General features: G+C 61.9%; 1 protein-coding gene across 1 annotated transcript; it reads left to right on the top strand.

Moving 5' to 3' along the window:
- The first annotated feature begins 1524 nt into the window (after positions 1 to 1524).
- Positions 1525 to 18887, top strand: MAP3K10 (mitogen-activated protein kinase kinase kinase 10). Its single transcript, XM_062177971.1, has 10 exons — positions 1525 to 2610; positions 9532 to 9712; positions 12097 to 12245; positions 12648 to 12823; positions 13203 to 13449; positions 15301 to 15417; positions 16535 to 16712; positions 16799 to 16911; positions 17150 to 17839; positions 18299 to 18887. Exons 1-10 carry the CDS (start codon positions 1926 to 1928, stop codon positions 18619 to 18621), a joined length of 2859 nt encoding a protein of 952 aa, XP_062033955.1. The 5' UTR covers positions 1525 to 1925; the 3' UTR covers positions 18622 to 18887.
- The last annotated feature ends 100 nt before the right edge of the window (positions 18888 to 18987 follow it).

Raw genomic sequence — 18987 nt, 5'->3', positions numbered from 1 at the left:
TCCCTTTCCATTAAACAATATTCATTTAATATTTCCAAGCCAGCATCTCCAAGAAGGAGGTAACAAGCCCCAGTCTTGAAGGTGGCAAAGTGGTGCTGAGCTCACAGCCCATGGAAATTCACCTGCGTCGGCATTTTGCTGAGCGCCATCGCGGGGCTCTGAGGCCCCGGGGAGGAAGCCGCATCCTGTGGGACCAGTCTGGCCCTAAAACTTCCCCACTAAGTCTTGGCACAGTTGGTGCGCTTCCCCAGAACACACCTAGGCAGGCTACAGCAAGGACACTGCACTCAGAGCGAAGCCAGGCGGCTCTTCCTCCACCGAGCAGGGGTCGCTGGGAGCCCGGGGAACCGCGACCCCCCGAGCTGTCCTCGCCTCGCCCCCTGCAGACCCCCGGGTCCATCCCGGAGGCCAGCAAAGGCCCACAATGCCACCTCTGGCCAACCTGCAAACCTCGAGCAGGCCGGTGGACCCTCGCCGGACTCGGCTTTCTCTTTAAATGGCAAGGCGGTGTTTCTAAAATTCATGGTGTGGGATGGGAGTGGGGTGGGGAGTACGGGGAAAAGAACCACTATATTCCTAAAGTTGTGTCTATGTAAAAATGCATTCATTGAATAAAAAATTAAAAAATAAACTAAAAAAAAAATTTCATGGTGATGGTGAACTTCTAAAACTGCTTTTGGATTCTCGCTGTGCTGTTTATAGCCCGGTCACCTGGGACAAGCGACCTCACCTCTCTCAGGGTCCCGTGGTAGGTGATACACGGGCGCAAGGTGCACACGAAGCCCCTCAGAAATTGAGGGGTGCGGGGTGGGGAAGTGGATTCGTGCGCACAAGAATTCCCACCGCAGACGGGGCAGCTGACCCCCGAGGTGGTGAGGCCCCGTCTCCTCCGCAGAGCCCTCGCCGCCGGCCCGACCCCCAGCCCGCGGGAGCCACAAGCCCGCCCCCCGCAGCTCCGGGTCCCCCTCCCAGGGCGGACTACATCTCCCGGCATGCATCTCGGGTCCGGGCCCAACGGGGCCTGCAGCCGCGGGTACCTCAGCCAGGCTGCTTTCGGGGCTTCGAGCCGTGACTGTCGCTCGTCCGGCGCCTATTTTCCTCTTTGCTAAGCACGTCCGTTACGGTTAACCCCACCCGCCGAGCCGCAGCCCCCTCGGGGTCTGTGAGGCGCGCTGGCTTCTTCCTTCCGGCGGCCGAGGGAGGGCCAGAGGCCGAGCAGCTCTCCCCCGCAGGACTCACGCGGCCCCGCGGGGTTCCCACTGCGGCCTGAGGCTGCCCCGAGTCCCTAGGCCGCGAGGCCGGGAACTACAACTCCCAGGCGACACTGCGGCGGCGGCGAACGTCACTTCGGCACCGCCGGAGGCCGGGAAGCGGCGCGGGCGGGGGCAGGGGCTGGGGCAACCGGGAGGCCAGTGCCGAGGATGGGGGCCGCCCGGCCTTCCCGCGCGTGAGGAGGCCGAGGGGCGCGCCACCCCAGCCCGGGGCGGCCGCCCCCGGGGTCCCGCTACCCACGCCCGACGCGGCGGCGGTGGCCCGGGATGCGGAGCCGGGGGCCGCCGGTGGAGCTGCGCGGGGTGAGAGGCGCGGGGAGAGGGGGCGGCCTGCTGCCCTCCCCCTCGTCGCCGCCGGCGGGCCCCGGCAGACGTCGGGGGACCGTGCGGCCAGGCCCTCTAAGCGCCCTGACGCCTGGGGGAGACAGGTGAACCCGCCGCCCCGCGCCGCCTGGACAAACGCATCAGAGGGGACGACCCTGCCCTCGCACAGAGGCTGCTGCTTGCTCCTGCGGGAGGCCCCCCAGCCATGGCCCCCAGGAGCCCCCTAGAGCCCGCAGAGACTGCGCCCTGTCCCGGCCGCCGGGGCCCGCCCTCTGCATCCCGCGGGCAGCCAGTGTGAAGCGGCCTCCCGCAGCCCCCGGCCCCTCCCCCATGGAGGAGGAGGAAGGGGCGGCGGCGGCCAGGGAGTGGGGCGCGACCCCCGCGGGGCCCGTCTGGACCGCGGTGTTCGACTACGAGGCGGTGGGCGACGAGGAGCTGACCCTGCGGAGGGGCGACCGCGTCCAGGTGCTGTCCCAGGACTGTGCCGTGTCCGGCGACGAGGGCTGGTGGACCGGGCGGCTCCCGAGCGGCCGCGTGGGGGTCTTCCCCAGCAACTACGTGGCCCCCGCCGCGCCGGCCGCGCCCGCGGGGCTCCAGCTGCCCCAGGAGATCCCCTTCCACGAACTGCAGCTGGAGGAGATCATCGGTGTCGGGGGCTTTGGCAAAGTCTATCGGGCCCTGTGGCGCGGGGACGAGGTGGCCGTGAAGGCCGCCAGGCTGGACCCTGAGCGGGACCCGGCAGTGACAGCGGAGCAGGTGCGCCAGGAGGCCCGGCTCTTTGGAGCCCTGCAGCACCCCAACATCATTGCCCTTCGGGGCGCTTGCCTCAGCCCCCCGCACCTCTGCCTGGTGATGGAATATGCCCGAGGGGGCGCGCTGAGCAGGGTGCTGGCCGGTCGCCGGGTGCCCCCTCACGTGCTGGTCAACTGGGCCGTGCAGGTGGCCCGGGGCATGAACTACCTACACAGCGACGCCCCTGTGCCCATCATCCACCGGGACCTCAAGTCCATCAACAGTAAGTCAAAACTTCCTTCCGCCCAGCCCAGGTGGTGGGAAGCCAATGGCACTGGGCCAGAGAGGGCGGCCAGGTGGGGCAGGCCTTGCCCCCAGTCAGGGAGCAAAAGACTCCCCGCCCCCAAGTCTTGGCAGCTCAGGAAGCCTGCATCCAGGAGTTGGGCGATGGCTCTGAGTGCCCTGCCTTGGCAAAGACAGGCGTCGCGCCTTGCCTGGCCTCGTGGTGCTCACCATGCAGCCACGATGCCAGAGTCGAGCAGGCAGGGATGGAGAGAGAGCCAGCTCGCCTCCACCAGGGTTTGTCAGCCCTGGCACTACTGCCATCGGGGACCAGGTTGCAGTAGGGGCCTCCTGCATTGTAGGTTTCTTAGCAGCATCTTTGGCCTCTACCCAGTAGGTGCCAGCAGCACCCCCTGCCCCTGCCGCCCTGATCACCAGAGATATCCCGGGTGATGCCAGGTGTCCCTGCAGAGCAGTCGGCCCATGGAGTCGGTCCCATGTCCTGGAGTCCTCCTGGGCCTCCGGCCCGTCACAGGGTCTCAAAAGTTGATTGGTTGAATGAATAATGGGGCAAGGTGGAGCCCAGAAGCCTTATTTAGACCAAGAGACTTCTCAGGGCATCAGCCAATGTTAATTGAGCAACTACTAAGTAGGAGCCCAGCAAGGACCCGGGCAGCCGTTGTCTGCCCGATGGTTCTCACCGACTAGACGTCTCGTTCCTTTGCTCCGCAGGTATTTCTGGAGTCCCGCGTGCCAGCCCTTGTCCCTGGGATACAGCAGGGGGGAATCCCGCCTTCCTGGTCCTCCCATCCTCACCCTAGCCCCATCTCACTGCCTCGCACCTCTTCTTGCATTTGGTGTTCACCCGGCCAGGTCACGCGCTAACACGAGGGATGCACTGTGAGTGAGGCCGGTGTGCTCCCTGGGTTCACGCCCAAGCCGGAAATGCAGGGGTTCCCTTTGCCCTCGGTGATCACGGCTCATCTGCTCCTGGTTCCCGTCAGTTTGGCATCTTGAAGTTTGCTTGAACCCACCCCACCACCTTTATGTTTGATGCTAGGCTTCTGCCAACGATTGTAAGCCCCAGAGCCGAGGGGCTGAGTCATCCTCTCCTCCCTGGCCTGGCATTCGTCCGCTCGGCAGACAGCTACCGTGTGCCCACAACACCCAGGCCCAGACAGCTACCGTGTGCCCGCAACACCCAGGCCCAGACAGCTACCGTGTGCCCGCAACACCCAGGCCCGTGCCCCGACCGGGAGACTGGGCGGGACACCTCGGAAATGCCCCATAGCTGGAGGCAGGAGCCCCAGCCATGCTGCTTGGGAAGACGGAGCACACACACACCCCACCCCTGCTGGCTGACAGTGCGCCCATGCCCCCAAGTCTTTCTGTAGCCAGTGCCACAGCAGACCCTGGGACGGGGGACACAGGGCCTGCTCTGCACAGCCTTCCCCATTCCTGCTTCCCCAAGGAGCTCCCCACTGGTGTCATTCATTCATTCATTGGTTCATCAGAGCAATCGTTAAGCACCTACTGTGTGCAAGACACTTCTCGGCTCTGGGGTTGCAGAAGTGAAGAAGGCACTGCTGTTACGGAAGCCGCATTCTAGTGAAGAAGAACAGATGACGGATGAGGGGGTGGGGGGGTGAACGGATGGACAGACAGACAGATGGGCGGATGGGTGGATGGATGGATGGATGGACGGACAGATGGGCGGATGGATGGATGGATGGACGGATGGGGGGATAGGGGGATGGACGGATGGGCGGATGGATGGATGGGTAGATGGATGGATAGATGGATGGGTGGACGGACAGATGGGCGGATGGATGGATGGATGGATGGGGGGGATAGGGGGATGGATGGATGGATGGATGGGTAGACGGACAGATGGGTGGATGGATGGATGGATGGATGGATTGCCAGATCAATAAATATCGAAATTTCAGAAAGCACCAGGTTCGCTCAAGGCAGATCGAGGAGCGGGCAGTGGGGATCGTGGAATCAGGTGGCCGTGGAAGGCAGCAGTTGAGCAGAGACCTGAGCAGACAGCTGGCCTTGCAAAGGTGTGGGGGAGGGAACAGCAGAGCAGGGTCCTGAGGCGAAATGGACGTGCTGGTGCGAGAAACGCAAGAGTTGAGGCAGTGAGCGATGCACTCACCAAGGCAAGCCAGGGCCCGATGCTGACAGGTGCGTGGGGTCATGGCGGGGACGTGGGCGTTCCACTGGTATAGTGGGAGCCATTAGAGGGGGTTCTTTTTAAAAAAAGATTGGTTTATGTATGTTTTTATTTAAAAGTCATAATTACACACAGAGAGAAGGAGAGCCAGAGAGAGAGAGAGAGGTCTTCCATCCACTGGTTCACTCCCCAGTTAGCCTCACTGGCCAGAGCTTTACCGATCTGAAACCAGGAGCCAGGAGCTGCACACGGGTGCAAGAGCCCAAGGACTTGGGCCATCTTCTGCCTTCCCAGGCCATAGCAGAGAGCTGGATGGGAAGAGGAGCAGCCAGGACTCGAACCAGCGCCCATATGGGATGCCGGCGTTACAGGCAGAGGATTACCCCACTGCACCACAGCACTGGCCCCATGAGAGGGTTCTGAGCAGGGAGTGTCACGGTCAGCTGTAGGAGATGCAGCTGTAAAGTGTCAGGGCAGGAGGCGCTCCCCGTGACACAGGCCTTCTGCACTGTAGGACAGGTGGGAACCCACAAGTCAAGGATGTCTGGGCAGGTGGAGTCACAGGCAGCTTCCAGGAGGAGGCAGTACTGAAGCTTAGCTTTTAAAAAAAAAATGCATTTTATTTATTTGAAAGAGTAGGGAGAAGAAGAGAGAGAGAGATCTTCCATTGGCTGGTTCGCTCCCTAAATGCCTGCCACAGAGGCGACTGATTCAAACTCCATCCAGGTGTCCCACATGGGTGGCTGGAACCCAAGTACTTGGGCCATCTGCCACCCCAGCCACATTCATCAGGAAACTGAATTTGAAGCATGAGTAGCTGAGACTCGAACCAGGCAGCCCAGTAGGAATGTGGGCGCCCCGCGCAGCAAGTTCACCTGCTGTGCCGCAGTGCCCGCCCGGAGCCCAGCTTTCACTGACGCCTCCAACCCTCAGCTCCTTCCTTGGCCAGATGGACACAACATAATGTTATTATTTTGTAAAGATTTATTTGAAGGTCAGAGTTACAGAGAGAGAAGGAGAGACAGAGGTCTTCCATCCACTGGTTCACTCCTCAAATGGCCACAATGGCCAGGGCTGGGCCAGGCCAAAGCCAGGAGCTTCTTCCAGGTCTCCCATGTGGGTAGCAGGGGCCTGGCTGCTTTTCCCAGGCCGTTAGCAGGGAGCTGGATTGGAAGTGGAATCCCGGCTTTGCAGGCAGCAGCTTTGCCTGCTACGCCACAGCGCCGGCCCGTTATTCTGATGACTGGGGAAGTAGCCAGCAGTGGTGAAAGATAAAGACAGGGAAGTCAGGAGCGGTTGCAGCCAGCACCTCGGGAGGACCTGCTGTGCGTGTTTCACAGGGAATCCTTAGTATACTGCTGCAGGGTGAGCACGTCACCATCCCTGTGTACAGAGAACTCGCGGGGTGAAGAACAGAGTGGGGGCAGGCACCTCCATGCTGGCAGCCCATAAGAATGCAGGTTCCGGTCCTGGCTGCTCCACCGTGAGTGCACCCGGGAGAGCCACCCATGTGGGAGACCCCGGTTTCTGGCTTCAGCCTGGCCAAGCTCTGGCCTTTGCAGCCATCTGGGGAGTGACCCAGCGGATGGAGGATCACTCTGTCTCTCCCTCTCTCCCTTCTAACTCTGCCTTTCCAATACATAAATAAATCTTTGAAAAGAAAGATACAGTAAATCGCACCCAGTTCTGTAGTTGAATGGTTAAGACACTGGACTCTGATGACAGAATTTAGTTCACGTCCTTGTCCTGCCGTCTTCTATGTAATCTTCATTCTGAGCCTCAGTTTGCTAGTCAATAACAATGGGTTGTTTTGTGGGTCAATTCATGGAGGCCACTGCAAACAGTAGCCAAGATTATAATTTCTGTTCAGGGTAGATCTAGGCAGCAGGTAAACTAGAGCTCTTTGGAATACTTGGGGAATGTTTCAGATTTTGTCCCAAAATGCCCCAAAATTCAGCATCTTAAAGCAACAGTCGTTGGTTACTGTGCGTGCGTTTGCAGGCCAGCTGAGGGTAAACTGATCAAGGCTGGGCTCAGCTGGAGAGGCCTCACCCCGAGTAGGCTTCAGGCTGGCTGAAGTGTGTTGTCATGGGGACAGCAGACACAGAAGGCCGCCCAGGGTCTGGGCTAGGAACCGGCACCCTGTCGCATCAGCCTCACTCCTGACCAAAGTGAGTCTTGTGACCAACCCTGAGCCACAGGGTCGAGCACCACACGGCCTCCTCAGTGGCAGAGGGTGTGGACGCAGAGTCCGGGTCCTGAATCCAGTAGCCCTCAGGGGCGACAGAGACATTTTGCTTTACACATCCCACCTCTTGCTCTTTTTTCAAGGCTTATTTTTTGTTTATTTGAAAGGCAGAGCAACAGAAAACCTGGGTCAGGACAACGCCGGGAGCCTGGAGCTTCATCCGGGTCTCCCCCGTGGGTGCAGGGGCCCAAGCACGTGGGCCATCTTCCACTGCTTTCCCAGGCATTAGCAGGGGGCTGGATCGGAAGGGGAGCGGCCAGGACCGGAACCAGTGTCCGTATGGGACGCCGGTGCTGCAGGCGTAGGCTTGACCTGCTGTGCCGCGGCGCTGGCCCCTGCATCCGGAAGCTTCCTTCAGGCCTCAGACAGATGGAGTCGCTTGGTCTTCCTTTCCTGACTCCTACTGCATCGTGTTGTAAGTGGTGTTAGGTTTATCTCGCAGGCCAAGAGGAGAGCCCCTGCTCTTCCTTACGTTCTGACATTCATGTCACCTGTCACGGTGCTAAAGCACACAGTCAGAGCTTTATCAACGTCCTTGAATGAATGAATGCTGGCCAAGCCAATGGAGGCGGAAGTCTAATTTACATTTATTTGTTATTTATAAATAACAATTATTACCACATTGACCATTTACTCTGTATTAATCGCAGTGCAAACATTGTTTCCTTTATTCCTTAAAATAATCCCACGGGGGCGGGGGGCGGGGGCAGCGGCAGGCATTGCAGCGCAGGAGGGTAAGCCACCGCCTCTGAGGGCAGTGTCACATGTGGGTGCCAGTTCCAGTCCTGGCTCTCCATTCCTGTGCAGCCCCCTGCTAATGACCTGGGAAGGCAGCAGAAGATAGCCCAAGTACCTGGACCCCTGGACCTGTGGGGGAAACCCGGATGGAGTTCCTGGCCCAGCCCCAGCCATTGTAGCCATTTGGGGAGTGAACCAGCAGATGGGAGATCTCTGTGTGTTTCTCCATCTCTCTGTAGCTCTGCCTTTCAAACAAGTAAACAAATAAATATTTAAGAAATAATAATTTAGTGGGGGGCAGCGCTGTGGAGCAGTAGGCTAAGCCTCTGCCTGCAGCTCCAGTATCCCATATGGGCACCGGTTCGTGTCCTGGATGCTCCTCTTCTGATTCAGCTCTCTTCTAAGAGCCTGGGAAAGCAGTGGGAGATGGCCCAAGTACTTGAGTCCCTGCACCCACATGGGAGACCCAGAAGAAGCTCCTGGCTCCAGGCTTCAGATTGGCCCAGGTCCGATAAATAAATAAATTTAATATATTTATTTGAAAGAGTTACAGAGGCAGAGGGAGAGAGGGATCTCCTATCCTGGTTCACTCCCCAAATGTCCACAATGGCTGGAGCTGTGCTGTTCCAAATTCAGGAGCCAGGAGCATCTTCTGAGTCACCCACGTGGGTGCAGGGCCCCAGGGAGCTGGGCCATCTTCTACTGCTTTCCCAGGCCATAGCAGAGAGCTGGATGGGAAGTCGAGCAGCTGGGACTCAAACTGGCACTGGTATGGGGTCCCAGCACTACAGGCAGCAGTTTAACCTAGACCACAGCGCTGGCCCCAAATGATGAGAATTTGGACAACATCTGTTTTACCTTGACCAATGGTTCTTTATTTTAACTCTTGTGAAAAATCATTTATTTATTTGGAAGTGAGAGAGGCAGAGAGCTGCCATCCACTATGAGACGCTGCCTGAGATGCCGGCACCCTACACCCAGCGCCTGGGTTTGAGTCCTGGCTCTGCTCCGGACCCCAGCTTCCTGCTCGTGTGCACCTTAGGAGGCAGCAGGTGAGGGCTCAAGTCTTGGAGTCCTGCTGCCCACGCAGGAAACCCAGGTTGAGGAGCCAGCTCCTGCCTTCAGCGTAGCCCTGCCTCAGCTCTTTGTGGGCACGTGGGAAGTGAACTGGTGTCTCACGCAGCATCTTTTTTTTTTTTTTTTTAAGATTTATTTATTTATTTATTTGAAAGAGTTACAGAGAGAGGAAGAGGCAGAGACAGAGAGGTCTTCCATCCACTGGTTCACTCCCCCTAATGGCCACAATGGCTGAGGCTGGGCCAGGCTGAAGCCAGGAGTCAGGAGCTCCAGGTGTAGAGGCCGAAGCACTTGGGCCACCCTCTGCTGCTTTCCCAGGCACGTCAGCTGGGAGCTGGATCAGAAGCGGAGCAGCCAGGACTCGAACCAGCACCCATATTGTTTTAGCGCCGCGCCACAGCGCCGGCCTCTGCTGTGCCAAGCGCTCGCCCCTGGCTGTTGCCTCTTGGCTGTTCATCGTTGGAGTCAGAGGACCCGGGGGAGGCGCCCTCATGCCTCCTGGGGCCTGGGACTGGGATTGGGCTGCTGTGGAGGCCCATGTGTTCCAGGCGGAGAGTAGCCGCCACGGGCCAGGGCAGCTTGAGGCGGTGAAGGGAAGGGACAGCAGAGGGCCAGGGTGCAAGGGGCCGCAGCCCCGCACGCAGGCCGTCTCCTGACCCTCGGTTCTTCCTGCCACACAGTCCTCATCCTGGAGGCCATCGAGAACCACAACCTCGCAGATACGGTGCTCAAGATCACAGACTTCGGCCTCGCCCGCGAGTGGCACAAGACCACCAAAATGAGCGCCGCGGGGACCTATGCCTGGATGGCGCCGGAGGTCATCCGCCTCTCCCTCTTCTCCAAGAGCAGTGACGTCTGGAGGTGCTGAGAAGCGGCCAGGACGGCCGGCAGGCAGTGGGGCAGGGAGAAGGGTGAGGGCAGCGGGGGAGGGATGGTCTCCCGGGAGGGGCCCAGCCCACAGGACCAGGCCACCAGGCAGGCGCTGAGCAGGTGCCCGCCTCACTAGCAGGAGGAGCGACTGCAGAACGACCCAGATTAGAATGAGAAATCTTAAAAAAAGGTGCAGATGGATACGGTGTCAGCGTCAAAGGGCCCCTTCGGCACCCCCAGCACCCAGCTCCCGTTTGTCAGGGGATGCGAGCCTTTGAAGAGAGCCAGCCAGCCATTCATCCATCTGCCTGTCCACTCACCCATCCGTCCGTCCACCCGTCCATCTGTCCATCCATTCATCCGTCCACTCATCCACTCATTTATCCACCCGTCCGTCCATCCATCCATTCATCTGTCCGTCCGTCCATCCATCATCTGTCTGTCCATCCATCCAATGGCACTGGGTTTAAGAGACATGGCAGTGAACAAAACCAGACATAGCTCATGCCCTTGGGAATAATAAATAAATTACTACAGCAGAAGCTAAAAGAATAAAAAGGTATTTTAAGTGAAGAAAACTAAGATAATGTTGGAAAGATAGTAAGTGCATTGCCAGAGAAAGAGCTAGTGCCGAGGTGAGGAGGCTGGAGGAGGCGCTCTGGGGCGGGGGAGGACTGCTCTGGGGACGGCTCTCCAGTCAGAGTTCTGGACAGCGGGGAGCCGGCCGTGCAAGGTGTGAGGAGAGAGGCTGCCCGGAGGAGGCGCTCAGACAGGAATGAGCACGAGGCCAGCGTGGCCAGAGCGGAGGAGGCGGGAAGCAGGCGACGGAGCAGGAGCTGTGAGGGCTCGGACGCAGCATCTGTCCTGTGAATCTAGGAGTGGCAGGATCTGATCCCGCCTTTTGGAAGCCCCCTTGGCTGTTGGGTGGGGAATGGATCAGAGGAGTGGGTGGAGGGGGAGGCGAAGGAGGGCTTTCCCTGACTGGAGCCAAACCCAGGCCTCCCCTTCTTCAGTCCCTGTCAGTCCCTAGCTGGGGCTCCAGGTTGTCCAAGCAGGAATTAACAGATTCGGGGCAGAGAGAAATCAGGAAGTGTCCGGCTCCACCCAGGTCCACTGGTCAGGTCTCGTTTGCGGCTCCCAGTGTGTACGTGGTTCAGCTGCAAGGAGGGAGAACCCCAGAACCAGGAGAGGTTTGTGCTCGTCCACACAGAGCCCAGGAGTGCGAGGGACTCAGTCTCGTGTGTTGGGGCAGGACGACTCTTCCCGGGGCGGGTCTGTCCCGGCCTTCTCAGGACGACAACACCTGTGGCTCCCAGCCACCAGATGTACTGTGGCAACCGCAGATCCCCACAGCGTTCCAGGGACACGGGGCAGAGGAGTGGATGAGGCCACCTCCGGGGAAAGCCCCCGTTCTTTTCCTCCACCTTGCATAGCCGCCATCCCCAAGTTTGTTTGTGGTCCAAAATGACTGCGTGAGCTCCAGCTTGTGTGTCCACATTCCAGCCAGTAGGGGAGAGGAAGAGGAACGGGCGCTCCTTTGTCCTGAGGACACTTCCTGGAAGCTAGATGCCACCACACACCCTCCCGCGCAGAAGTGTGGGTCGTGTGGGCGGACTGAGCGCCACGGGAAGGTGGGGCCGCCGCAGGCAGCCATGCCCAGCTCCGATCCGCCAGTGCAGTCCCTGGGGAGGCAGGGAGGCCGTCACTGTGTAGGGGCAGAAGTGGAGTCTGTGGGTCCAGTGCCTAGAACAGCGCCAGCATACATGAGGCACTTAATAAGTGCATGTCGGCTGAGCAGAACGCTGGGAGAGCCCGCGTCTGCTGCAGCTGGGCACTGCAGATGCGGTCAGGATCCAGAAGGTTCCAGTTTCCTGGGGAGGAGACGCAGCACAGGGGCATGCGCGCTGGCATCGTGTGCACGTTGGGCGACAGTGTCGGCGTCATGCAGATCTGAGCCCCAGGGTAGCTCCGCCGCTTCCTGGCTGTGTGACCCCGAGCAACAGCTTAACCTCTGTGAGCCTGCACCTGCTCAGTGGATAAAACGGGGGTCACGTGGATACCATCTGCCTCACTGGGCTGTTGTGAGGCTTACCAAGAGGGCCTGGCCTGCAGGGTGGGTGTGGGAACAGAGAGGAGGGAGGGAGAGGTGCTGGGGCACCACGCAGGCACAGGTGACAGGGAATTCAGGCAGGGGTGAGGGAGGAGGCAGAGCAGAGGGCGACGTAGCCCCAAGAGTTGTTTTGAAAGTGGAGGTTAAATCAGCCAGGGCCTGATGTGGGGTAAGGGAGGCCCCTGCAGGGCCAGGCGCAGGGCTCGGGCATGGGTGAGGATGGGGTGGGGGGGCTGTGGCATCACCTCCTCTCCCCCACCTGCAGCTTCGGGGTGCTGCTCTGGGAACTGCTGACGGGTGAGGTCCCCTACCGTGAAATCGACGCCTTGGCCGTGGCATATGGTGTGGCCATGAACAAGCTGACGCTGCCCATCCCCTCCACGTGCCCTGAGCCCTTTGCCCGCCTACTGGAGGGTGAGCCAGGGCCCCATGGAGTGGGTAGGCTCAGTTTGGGGTGACAGGGCCCTTGGGCCTAGACCATCCCCTTTCATACCCTGCTATGCCAGTGGGCCCAGGAGTGAAGGAGAAGGGGCTGGGCCCCCAGACCCCTGTTCTGGCCAAGTCCAGGGCGACTGAGGGCAACCTGGTAGGGTTCGTGGGCCTGGGATTCCTCCTGCGTCAAGGCCCACAGGGAGCATGTCCCTGGGTTTATCTCCCAGCGTTTCCCTGAGCAGCGTATGGCCAGGAGCTTGGCTTGGAATTCCTCGGCCTCGGCTCCGTGGAAGCTCGCTTTCACAGTCCCCAGTGACCCCCTTCCTGTGAGCAGGCTCGGGCCCCCACGCACGGCCCTCATGCCCTCGTTCCACCCTGCCCCAGAGTGCTGGGACCCAGACCCGCACGGGCGGCCGGACTTCGGCAGCATCCTGCAGCGGCTGGAGGTCATCGAGCAGTCAGCCCTGTTCCAGATGCCGCTGGAGTCCTTCCACTCGCTGCAGGAGGACTGGAAGCTGGAGATCCAGCACATGTTCGACGACCTGCGGACCAAGGAGAAGGTGACGGCGGGCGCAGGGAGCGAGGGGCTCTCCTGTGGGTGGGTTACTGAGGCGTTTAGAGCTGATGCCGAGGCTTGGCTTAAAGCACCACAGCAGAGAGGGAGAGGGGGTACCCGGCGGCCCTGGGCTCGAGGGCGTCCACTAATCTGATTTTGTGGATGTTTGAGCTTCGCGAATCACACAGGTAATTCAAAAAGAGAGAGAGAGGGGTACCTTGTTGGGCTCACACAGTCCCCTGCCCTGGCACCCAGAGTGACCGTGAAATGGGAGTTGGACTGTGAACCTAACGTATCCCACGGCTGGGTGCAGGGCACCAACCGGACCCAGCGGCCCTGGCAGAGGCCCCGCCCCGCCCCCAGCCCCCGCGTCTGCTCCGCAGGAACTCCGCAGCCGGGAGGAGGAGCTGCTGCGGGCGGCGCAGGAGCAGCGCTTCCAGGAGGAGCAGCTGCGGCGGCGGGAGCAGGAGCTGGCGGAGCGCGAGATGGACATCGTGGAGCGGGAGCTGCACCTGCTCATGTGCCAGCTGAGCCAGGAGAAGCCCAGGGTCCGCAAACGCAAGGGCAACTTCACGCGCAGCCGCCTGCTCAAGCTGCGGGACGGCGGCAGCCACATCAGCCTGCCCTCCGGTACCGCCCCGGCCCCAGCGCCACCCCCAGGCCGGGCTTCTCCGGTACCGCCCCGGCCCCAGCACCGCCCCCAGGCCGGGCTTCTCCGGTACCGCCCCGGCCCCGGCGCCGCCCCCAGGCCGGGCTTCTCCGGTACCGCCCCGGCCCCGGCGCCGCCCCCAGGCCGGGCTTCTCCGGTACCGCCCCCAGGCCGCAGCGCACGCCCAGGCCCAGGCTTCCCTCTTCCTCCTAGTTTGAAACCTTTTTGGTTGATCTGTCACAAGTAGAAAAATCAAGTTAACTGCACAGCTTAGTGAGGCGTTCTGATCCCCCACCCCCGGGAGAGCTTGGGGAGCCTACAGCTGCTTCCCCAAGCCTCTCGCAGACACAGCCAAGGGCCAGCCCCTCAGAGCAGCCGTCTCCAGCGGCTGGGGGCAGTCTTCCGTGCTTGGGTTTTATCTCCCAGCTCGTTTTATTTGGGAGGCAGAGAGAGAGAAAGCCCCAAACGCCAGAACTCGGCCTCCCCCATGGGCGCAGGGGCCCAGTTATCCGAGCCATCACCGCTGCCTCCCAGGGTGCGCATCAGCAGGAAGTGGGCTTCAGGAGAGGATCCAGAACTCAGCCCAGGCGCTGCGGAGGGGGGTGTGGCCGGCCTGAGCGCCAGGCTGCTTTTAGGCTGCCTCCCCCACCCCCCCACGCAGGCCCTCTGTGGAGGGGCTGCGTCATTGGTCGGTGCCCAAAGCACGATTAGGGGAAACCGGGGCATGCTGCCACTGCCCCACCATTCTCCACAGAGGTTCACAGGACAAAGCCAGCGGGTGGGTTTCAAGGCTTAATCAGATTCAGGTTCAGGTTTGCTATTTGTTTATTTATTTGTTTTTTACAAAGACTGCTTCCCAGGTAACGTGTCCCTGCCAAGAGACAGATACTCTCTGGTGTGTCTCTCTTTGTGACGTGCCAGCTCACGGAGCCACGCCTAGAGCGGCACTGGCCAAAGGACATGTCACAGAAGCCACGTGTGGGATTTCAAATTCTCCACTGGCCCCATCCCAGTGAGCAGAAGCAGATGGTGTTAGTGTGCATATATTTAGCCCCACATCTCCAGGCAGTCGATACAAAAAAAAAAAGTTTTGGAGATACTCTACCTTCTTTTTTTCACACTAAATCTTTGAAATCCAATGTGTATTTTATATTCACAACACGTCTCAATCTGGGCAGTCAATTTTCATCAAAAATGTTTGATAAGACGCTGCTCGGGACGTCCGCAGCCAGATCAGAGCGCCCAGTCCAAGTCCCAGCTCTGCTTCCTGCCGGCCTGCACCCCAGCGGGCAGCAGGCGATGGCTCAGGCACGGGGGCCCCTGCCACCCCTGTGGGAGACCTGGATGGAGTTCTGGGCCCCTGGCCGCAGGAGCTGTTGTGGCCATTTGGGGAGTGAACCAGCAGATGGAAGATCGAACTCTTTGTCTCTCTCTGCCTTTCAAACAAAATGAAAGTAGATGAAACATTTAAATGTATACAGATATATTTGATGTGTACTTAGAGTTCACAAAATTTGTAGTTGAAAAAAGTTGATTCACAAACCCAGATTGTCCCAGACAGACATGCTTAAATACTTCCAGTCCCCAACTGAATACATTTTTAACTTTAAAAGTAAGCTCATTACAATTAAGGGGGCGGGGGGTTCAACTCCAGTTCCTGGTCACACGCTGCATGGTGTGCTCAGTTCTGCCGCGGCTGCTGGCGGGCACATGGGCCCTCAGGCGCAGGTCCTCCGCCACCACCGCTCCTGCCGGGCCGGCGGCACCTGCGCAACGGCGGCTCCCTCTGGCTGCCTCCTGCCGCCTGTGCTTAGGGAAGTCTCTTCTTGCAGGCTTCGAGCACAAGATCACAGTACAAGCGTCTCCCACCCTGGACAAGCGGAAAGGGTCGGACGGGGCCAGCCCCCCCGCCAGCCCCAGCATCATCCCCCGGCTGAGGGCCATTCGCCGTGAGTATCTCCCCAGGTTCTGAGCGCTCGGGCGGGCGGTCCGCAAACACCCTGAGCACAGACGGGCACAGGCTGGAGCATCGGCAGGGAACAAGACAGGCAAGGCCCCCGCCCTCATTCAGCAAGGGGAACGGACAGCGAGGCCACAGCCAGCAAGCGTCGTAATTTCCAGTTGCCATGAGGAATCAAGACAAGGGTATGGGGTTTTCCAGAGACAGCTCAGTAGGCGAGAGAGAGAGAAGTTGATCATGGTGGGCTTGTGTGATGAGGGCGGCCAGGGAGTCCACCTCGGCAGCTGCAAGCCGGAGGCCTGGGGCAGCCAGTTCCAGTCCAGGCCGAAAGACCTGGGGACGGTGACCCCCAGTGCAAACAGAAGGGGCAGAGGCCTCTTCCCCGCCGTGTGTCCCGGCCTGGCCCTCACCAGCCACACGCAGTGGGTGAGAGCAGGGGCTCAGGGGGTCAGCTCTTCCAGAACCCTCCGTACTGTTTTTTCCATTGACATGACACTGCCCAGCCCAGGGGGTCCTGCTGACTTCACGAAGATGGGTCTGGGGGCTGAGCAGGGCCTGCACATGGGGAGCCCCTGTGCTGGGGTCACGTCCACCCTGTCCCTTTGGCTGTGGGGCAAAGACAGGCAAGGCGGCCAGTGAGATGATGGCGCTGGTCCTGGGGGTGGGGTGGGGGGCTTGGGAAGGAGAGATGGGCACAGCCATGGAACCTGCCGGCCGTCCCAGGCCCCCAGCCACCACATGTCTCCGTTGGGACACCTGTTTTGTAGGAGGCCCAGGAAGCCAGTCTGGCAGGGGACCAAGGACAAGCACCGGGTGGAGGAAATGCCAGTGTCAGGGTGTTCAGAGTGCAGAGAGCCGGGCTGCAGGGCCCGCGGCCACCAGGACGGGCAGTTGAGGACTCCGCTGTGAGGAGGGACACAGACGAGACCAAGGAAGTGGCAGGGAATTAGCTCATGAGGGGCCTCGGATGCCAGGCTGGGCGGCTGGGACTCTGCTGAGCACTGGGGAGCTGCAGGAGGGCTTCCAGGGGGAGGTGGGAGGGCCCGGGGTGCCACAGAGGCAGCCGACACCAAGACCCAGCCACCAAGTATCTTCTCCCGGCCCAGTGACTCCCGTGGACTGTGGAGGTAGCGGCAGCGGCGGCAGCGGTGGCGGTGGCACCAGTGGGACCTGGAGCCGCAGTGGGCCTCCCAAGAAGGAAGAACTGGTTGGGGGCAAGAAGAAGGGCCGGACGTGGGGCCCTAGCTCCACTCTGCAGAAGGAACGCGCGGGAGGCGAGGAGAGGTACTGGCCGGGCGGTGCCACCTGTGCCCAGGCCCAAGGCAGCCCTGTGGCTGACCCCCCCATCTCTCGGTGCTTGCTCCCTGCAGGCTGAAGGCCCTGGGGGAAGGCAGCAAGCAGTGGTCGTCAAGCGCCCCCAACCTGGGCAAGTCCCCCAAACACACACCCATCGCCCCTGGCTTCGCCAGCCTCAGCGAGATGGGTAAGGGGCGAGGGTGCTGGCGGGCGGAAGGGGAGAAGGGGCGGGAAGTGGAGGAGCTGCCTCCGGGGTCACTTCCCTCAGGCCCGTGGAGGAGATTCAGTGTGCTGTTCAGGGGCACCTGGCGGTCTCGCAGTTTGGGGGTCACCGGGGCCAGCCCCTGGCCACCAAGTCCAGGGCGGCAGGACCCGGACACCCGGGCCAGCCTGCAGCCTCTGATGACGCCCCTCTCCGTTTGCAGAGGAGTTCGCGGAGGCCGACGGCGGCGGCAGCGTGTCCCCCTCCCCCAACACCACCCCATCCTACCTCGCAGTGCCGCTGCCCGCCGAGCCCTCCCCGGGGGCGCGCGCGCCCTGGGACCCCGCGCCGGCCGCTCCCCCAGCCCGGCCTGGCCACGGCACTCGGCGGCGCTGCGACCTCGCGCTGCTGGGCTGCGCCACGCTGCTGGGCGCCGTGGGCCTGGGCGCCGACGTGGCCGAGGCGCGCGCGGCCGACGGCGAGGAGCAGCGGCGCTGGCTGGACGGCCTCTTCTTCCCCCGCGCCGGCCGCTTCCCGCGAGGCCTCAGCCCGCCCGGGCGCCTCCCGGGCCGCCGCGACGACGTGGCCCCCGGCCCGGGCCTGGCGCCCTCGGCCACCCTCGTGTCCTTGTCGTCCGTGTCGGACTGCAACTCCACGCGCTCACTGCTGCGCTCTGACAGCGACGACGCAGCGCCGGCCGCGCCCTCCCCGCCGCCCTCCCCTCCCACGCCCGCGCCCAGCGCCAATCCCCTGGTGGACTTGGAGCTGGAGAGCTTCAAGAAGGACCCCCGCCAGTCGCTCACGCCCACCCACGTCACAGCCGCCCGCGCCATCAGCCGCGGGCACCGGCGGACGCCGTCAGACGGGGCGCTGGGGCAGCGCGGGCCCCCGGAGCCCGCAGGCCGCGGCCCGGGTGAGTGAAGCGCCCCCGGCCCGTGCGCCCTGGCTCCAGGCCCAGCCAGACCCCTAAGGCGGCGTGGGGGCGGCGGGAGGGGCGGGGTCCCCGCCCGTGTAGCCGCTGGAGAATTGATCGGGGGCGGCGGGCGGCAGCGGGGCCGCTGTACCTGCATCAGCAGCTGCGGGTGCGATGCCCGGGAGGTGCCGCGTCCCGCCACCTGCGCTTGCCCGCGCCTGCCCACTTGTTGGTTATTTTCTGTAACCCTCGGTGGTATTTGGACCCCGTTCAGAGACACCGCCCTGCCTCGAGTCTCCTCTACGCCTCCCCTGACCCAGCCCCCGCCCCCCTCCGCAGTGTGTTTGAGGGGCCCGAAGGCGTGGCTAGGGGCTGCTGGGCGGGGCCGCGAGGCCGAAGGTGCTGGCGCCCTGCTGGAAGGCGTTTGTGCGCACCCGGCATCTCACCCTCTCTCCGCAGGCCCTCCGGACCCCGTGGACTTTCCCCGCTTGCCTGACCCCCAGGCCCTGTTCCCACCCCGCCGCCGGCCCCCCGACTTCCTTGGCCGCCCCACCACCCTGACCTTCGCGCCGAGACCCCGGCCGGCAGCCAGCCGCCCCCGCCTGGACCCCTGGAAACTGGTCTCCTTCGGCCACACACTCAGCATCTCGCCTCCCAGCGGGCCCACCACGCCGGAGAGCCCTGGGCCCCCCAGCATGCAGCCCACGCTGCTAGACATGGACATGGAGGGGCAGAGCCAGGACAGCACCGTGCCCCTGTGCGGGGTCCACGGCGCCCCCTGAGGCCTGCCCGCCGCCGCCCGCCTGGGCAGCCATGAATGTAGCGCCCCAGGCCCCTCCTCAGCCCGCTGTGCCCCAAGGCGGGGGAGGCCCCGGGCAGGACACTCTATTTATTGGGGAAGGAGGGAGGGGGGACACTTAATTTATTCCCTTGTACCCCAGGGGGGTGGAGCCCTGTGCCCACCCTGCAGTGGGGGGAGGGTGGGCCGGGATACTCAGGGACAGGGCATCATGGGGGATTGGCACAACATGCAGCATTAAAGGTAACCCCTGCCCCTACCCCGCTTGGCTGTGTGTCATTCCGGGTCCCGCGGAGGCTGGGTCACCCCTAGTGGCACCGGGCCCTCCCCACGCCTCTCTGGGTCCCTG

This window comes from Lepus europaeus, chromosome 19 (genome assembly GCF_033115175.1).
Source record: "Lepus europaeus isolate LE1 chromosome 19, mLepTim1.pri, whole genome shotgun sequence".
Classification (NCBI taxonomy): domain Eukaryota; kingdom Metazoa; phylum Chordata; class Mammalia; order Lagomorpha; family Leporidae; genus Lepus; species Lepus europaeus.
Note: the sequence above shows the minus strand (reverse complement) of the source record. Positions and strands in the feature narration are given on the sequence as shown.

Bases quoted from the DNA above. Each gene is read 5' to 3' on its own strand.
- MAP3K10 (XM_062177971.1), top strand. From the start codon at position 1,926: ATGGAGGAGGAGGAAGGGGCGGCGGCGGCCAGGGAGTGGGGCGCGACC. The intron at 12,246-12,647 runs GTGAGCCAGGGC...ACCCTGCCCCAG, and splicing joins CTTTGCCCGCCTACTGGAGG to AGTGCTGGGACCCAGACCCG. The intron at 13,450-15,300 runs GTACCGCCCCGG...CTCTTCTTGCAG, and splicing joins CCACATCAGCCTGCCCTCCG to GCTTCGAGCACAAGATCACA.